General features: G+C 42.9%; 1 protein-coding gene across 1 annotated transcript in view; it reads right to left on the reverse strand.

Annotated features, from left to right (window-relative positions):
- Positions 1 to 3,315: 3,315 nt before the first annotated feature.
- Positions 3,316 to 6,000, reverse strand: part of LOC104285715 (transmembrane protein 14C-like) — a 6,826-nt gene continuing 4,141 nt past the window's right edge. Inside the window, exons 2-4 of the mRNA XM_009884200.1 lie at positions 5,664 to 5,765; positions 3,607 to 3,691; positions 3,316 to 3,373 (exon numbers count right to left, since the gene is read on the reverse strand). Coding sequence (XP_009882502.1) covers positions 3,316 to 3,373; positions 3,607 to 3,691; positions 5,664 to 5,765 — 245 coding nt within the window. The remainder of the gene's footprint in view (positions 3,374 to 3,606; positions 3,692 to 5,663; positions 5,766 to 6,000) is intronic.

Raw genomic sequence — 6,000 nt, forward strand, 5'->3', positions numbered from 1 at the left:
GTCTGTCAGTCATTTTAAAGGTGAGTTAGCAAAAAAGGCATAAACTATCAGTAAAATCCTGTTTTTACATGTCTTTATCAGGTGATCAAACTAAGCTACAGAAGCTGAATCAGCTATGTGAGGGAGGATATTGGGCTGTTCTTCAAAGATGTTGCTTTCTGATTTATATCTTAAAGGCCACCTTAGGTACCTGAAAACACAAACTTTAACAACGCAATACCTCACTCTATATATGCTCATTCAGTACTTTCCCTGGCTTCTATGCCAATTTTTATAGTAAAATCCCACAAAGGACCTTGCAATGTACAATAAATTGGTTTTAGCATGTTGATCTAGGCTACTTCTGTTAACAGCTGCATTGGAATAGATGCTTTAGACTTAGTAGTTATATTAAACCTGCGATTTTAAAGTACAAAATGAATATGTTCTTTAGAGATGTAAAGCTGTTCATGATTACTTTAAGCATTGTAAAAAAGAAATGTATTTGTATGGCTTTTATAACTGCACATAAAAATTTAAATTCTGTTGTTGACCTAATGTGCCATAATATATGGGTTACATTAACTTAATGGAAGTCAGTTGAATCTACAATAGTTGTACAAAAAGTCAAGTGTTTCATTATGAAAATTGCACCTAAAGAAAATGCCATTTTAATACCGGAAGAGCTATATGGGGATGGGGATATCTGGTTAGTAATGCACTACAGACTTTAATTCAATTGCCCTTGGTCTAGGCTTAAGTATTTGTCATTCCCTTAGTACTACCAGATGGCCCTATGCTATTTAAATGCATCTTAATTTATCTGTAAACTATATCTGTAACTGGCAATGAAGGACAGCCTCAGACTTTCTATAACAGGCATAAGCCCATTGATTTTATAATTAAAAAACAATATACATGAATCACTCATCGCCAGTACAAGATGCCATTGACTTAGTTAAAATCACAGTCTGGTCAAGGAATTAACTAATGTGTCTGTGTCCGTAAGTCACCTACGGCAGAAAAATAAATAGGTGCTATTTATGGCACTAAATAGGGCTAGAAGAAACATGCTGTCCTTATCATATGCTAAGGAAGACTGAAACTGCTTTGACATAACCCTAACAGCCTTTACTTGTCCATAATCAAAGCATGACAAGCGTGAAAAAATTCTTGCAAACAGCAAGAAAAAACAGTAACAAGAGGCTAATAGGCTTTGTACAGTCATTGTAACTCAGATGCATTGATACACATTGAACATTAGTGCAGAAATGCCATCCAATGCTTAAGAAATTTAGTATATGCTGATAAAGTTCCAAGGGGGTAAAAAGTATGTAAGGCTCAAGCTTTTCTCTCCTCCCTTCGCCTGGATTACTACTGTTTCTCCTGAACGTGAAAAGCGGTCACGAGTTCTACCAGCAGTTCTCAATGGAAGCTACCGCTTTCCCGAAGCACGTGAAACAGCAGCAAGGCTCAACACTTTGATCTGAGAGTTTAAAAGCTTAGCAATCCAATTCCCCGCTTTCTATTGTCTTTATTCCATTAAATATGTAAATAAGGTAAATACTTATATAAAAAAGTAAACGTGGGTGAGCACCTGAAGCTGAACTCCGTAGGATGATGAATAATGACTCTAGGAAGGTGCCCTGAGTACAGCTCCCCGCAGAGACCTCACTGCCTGCGCTCCAGCCCGCTCTGACCCAAGCGGTGTGGCCTGGGGCCAGGCTGCCGAGAGCTTTGTCGGAGCTGCGCTGCAGCTGTGCCCGTGCCTGGCCGTGTCCCTGCTGATCTTGACCCTGCTTGACCTGGCATCCTGGCTTGACCTCAAGCCTGCCTCATCGCTGCATTGCTGGCAGAGCCTGCCCACTGCCACCCGACTAGCTCTGCCCCTCCAGCTCAGGCAGTAGGAGGTCACTGCTCTGCCGTGTTTTGCTGGGACGAGAAAGGAGGGGAGGAAGACCACAAAATGTCACCCTCCTGCCAAGGTACTAGCCTGGTATTTAGAGAAATCTCAGCAACTCCAGAGTTAGACGAATCTAATGGAAACTCCACTGCTTCCATCTCTCCCAGTACCAGCCAGCAAAGAAGAAAGGTTGAGGAAATCGAAGCTCAGGATCTGTGCAGAAAGGGATGCAAGTTAAATGAGACCAGAAAAGGGATACGTTACCATGCATGTGTAGCTCCCAGGATTATTTCTGTATGGCAGGTTTATATTTAGAATTATTTCAGGCATCAAGGGAATCAACTGAGGACAAAGACTGATCAACTGAGCGCTTCAGTCTTTAAATAAACTCTCGTAGAGAATTTTTCAAATCTAAAATAGATGATTCAGGAAAAAAAAAAAAGCTTTAATAGAACACTTGTCTGAGTGTGTGGTCTGTCGGCTTTTGTTCTCCACACGTCCCTACAGTTCCTGGGATTTTTGTATTCACAAGTCACTAGATTCAGGGAATGGAATAGAGATTATGTATACAATTCATGTTCGCAAATATATATCGGACTGTGTGGGAAAGGCAACAATGTATCAACACAGATCAACAATTAAAGAAAAAAATAGTTGCATAGAATGCAAAAGTTTGTAATAATAATTTGCTGGTTTATTTAGAGTAACATTTTAATTCTCATGAAATGCGAAAGCTATGCCTACAATTCAGTGTTATTATAAGCATATTCTCGATTTATGAATAACAATCTGTAAAAGTGAAATGAATGACGTTTAGCTGGGCACTTTTGCTCACAATTCATTGCAGATAACAGGTTTGCATTTGCTGCATTACAGCAGAACCTCGACAGTCTGCTCCGTGATTGTGTTTTGTGGGACCAGGTTCTAACACGCACTGCTGGGAGAACAAAGTCCCCGACTGACAAACGTCATGACCGGATAAACTGGCAAGGAAAGGGAGAAGTAATATAATAAGCGCATTTGTTATATTAATTACTAGTGACAAATTGGAATCTCCTCTCCCCTTGTTTTAGCGGTATAAATGATTTTAGAATGACAAGTCCAGATGTACATTTAAGCTTTAATCCTGCAACTGTCTGCACACAAGTGCCAAGAGGTCTTTAGCTTCTGGTTCTGCAGCTTACCATAGGCAAACTAATGCTATACTCATATTTTCTTGCCTCACAGTGCAGAAAATGTTAAGACAAATACCATTTTGGAAGACATAACAAGGGCTCTCAATGTCAGTCCTTTAAAAACACAACCCACACGCGTCAGGATATGAAAAATACAATGCACAGACAGCAGTGCCTTTTCCACTTTTGTGTAGCACGTTTAGGCAGTTGCATTTTCAGGCTTCTCAATCACGCATCTCCAAGGGACTTGACGCAGACTTATGGCTTAAGAGGCTTTTCCATGATCTGCAGTCCAAGCCGTCCAACCATCAGTAAACTGTTGAACAGAATAGTTGTTATAAAAAAAAAAAAAAAAGCGCGTGGAGGCAAAAGTCCCATAAAGAACAAGAAGGAAGAAAACATTGATACGATTTCATTTAGCTGAACTCCACCAGATTTCATTTTTCACACAACTTACTGCATAACATTTTCAAAACAATACAATCCATGAACAAGTTAAATAAAATGCTTATTCAAAAACACAGACAAGAACAAAAGACAGGTGACTACCTGGCACCAGCAATTATCCCAGGCATTGCTTTTCTGGAGTTGTAAAATCTCATTCCCATAACAGCAGACAAGGTTCCAGACGCCACTGTTGAAAAGAAGCCCAGTCAGAACCATTTGAAACACAAACACCAGCACAGCGCTGCAACGCTTGGACATTTGGCAGTGCCTACGTCTACAGAGAGGAACGCCTCCCTTCTCTCCGCAAGGAAGCCTACGCAAACATTTGACTTCCTTTTTGTTAATCGGTAGAGCTGGTGCAGGCTTCTCAGCAGCTTTGGTGGGCACGCTCCACTGCTCAGTAGAAGCGAGTAGATCTCATCAGGGTTGAGACTACTGTCCAATCGCCCACCACTTCCAATCTTCAGGGCAGACCGCTCTCCCTCTCTCAGTTTCTCCTGATTTGCGGAAGAATGATTATTCCGCTGACTACAGATAGGCTCAAAACTGCCAGAAAGCTGGGGCGGTGACAAAGTTCACTGTGTGAGAGGCAAATATTGTTACAGTTCCCATTTCTCTGTGACATTCTGAACTGGAAGGTGGCACTAAATTCTACAAATAGAAGTAAAACCACCTCACTTGACGATACGCATTAGCAAACAGAAAGCAACCTAAGGGATCAAACCGACATTTTAAATGTTACTCCAGATTATTTAATCTCTAAGTCTGGGAAAAAAATCTCATCAATTTTCACGTAAAAGTTACAGGGCCGTTGTTTCTCTGAAGAAGAAAGGCAGGTGGAGGTGCTGTATACCTTTCTCCAAAGCTTCAAGCTTGCTTGCTTCAGTTAGGGGAAAAGGCATTCTAAAGGTATTCTGTTAAGGTTCTTTTTTGGGATTTCTACCCATGATGTACTGTGACCAACCTAAAGCTCAGCGGGAGCCGCAACTGCACATCGCAGCAGGACTGAGGAGGAATGGATGAATGAAGAGTTGTCCTAGACTGGAACACAACACCACTTTCAAGAGGTCCACCTGAAAGTGCTACATACACCGCATCAGGATATCCAGAAGCTGCTCATCTTTCCGTCACAACACTGCCTAAAAATTTGTGGCAGAGATGCACAGCCACTCCTGTGACATGCCAGAGTGGAAGAGACAGTTCCCAACTGGAAACTTCGCTTCACATTGCGCTGTGGTTTACGTTTCATTCCTTACTGACAAAGCAGTTTGGTCCTCCACAGTATCTACCAGGGGCTTCATAAAGCCTTTCAGCACATTATGTGATCAAGTCTTACTGGTTTTAAATAGTCTTAAATCACTGTAATGCTACAGTGTCATAACACTAATAATACTATGGCATAGTTACAGAACTAGAAGGAACCTCAGTAGGTCATCTAGGCTAACCTAGTGCCCAAAGGCAAGATCAATTCCTGACAGATACTGGTTTAACCAGTTATTAAAGTCCTGCAGTGATGGAAGTCCCTGAGGTTCATCTGATCTCTTCCACTGCTTCATAATACTTCCCACTGTCATTTCATCTTTCTCCTTCACCTGAAGGGTTAACCGCAAGCTCAACCCAGGACTTCTTAGAGTCCCATCTACTGCAAGCAAGCAGAATAGATTGTTGCCACCTTTCTTTTACCTACTTCAGACTGTTTCTTCCACAGTGTATGATCCATTAAAACACTCGCTGCTGTTCTGAGATGCCTGTGCAAACCAGTATTCCATAAAGCCACAAACTGCTCATTGAGAGTGCTATCACTACTGCAAAAATGCTTATTCCATGACCACAGGCTAAACACACTGCTTCACAACCATTTTTCACATACATTTCCTTTGCCTACATTAGTTTAACATCGTATCTCATCTGGCAGAGAGGCGATGAGCGTTTCTTCACCAACTCTGGCTTCAAGGGCAACCCAGGTTCCAGAACCAGGTACCGTGCTCTTACACAAACACCTCCTGGCCGTGAGCAGGAGCTCCTACCACCGCGTACAACATTTGTACAAATAAAAGGGCACAGATCAGATCGGCTGAAACGTGCTAGAAAAAAAAAAAAAGGTTACCATTCCCACTGCTACCGGTAACGCTCAGCACTCGGGTGCCCAGCGAACTTACCGAGGGAAAGCCACACGTTCTTCGGATCTTTGGACTGCTGGTACGCGCCCAGTCCCGCCAAGCCACCGAAGAGAAGCCCGGCAGCCAGAGACGGAACGCTGCCTGGAGTAAAACGAGAGATAAAGCAGTCAGTAAAAGCACACGTACAAAGCCGGACGGCAAAGCAAACAAAAGCGCTTCCAAGTTCCCGTTACTAAAAAATCCGATGACCGAGATTTATGACGGAGATGCTCTGCAGAGCCCAGCCGAGCGCCGCTTCCACCCGGCAAGGGTTCGGCAGGGCCGGCCGGGGTCACTCCCCGCCGCCCCGGGCCGCTCGGAGGGCCCTCCGGCCCTG

The sequence above is a fragment of the Charadrius vociferus genome, unplaced genomic scaffold (assembly GCF_000708025.1).
Source record: "Charadrius vociferus isolate BGI_N301 unplaced genomic scaffold, ASM70802v2 scaffold444, whole genome shotgun sequence".
NCBI lineage: Eukaryota > Metazoa > Chordata > Aves > Charadriiformes > Charadriidae > Charadrius > Charadrius vociferus.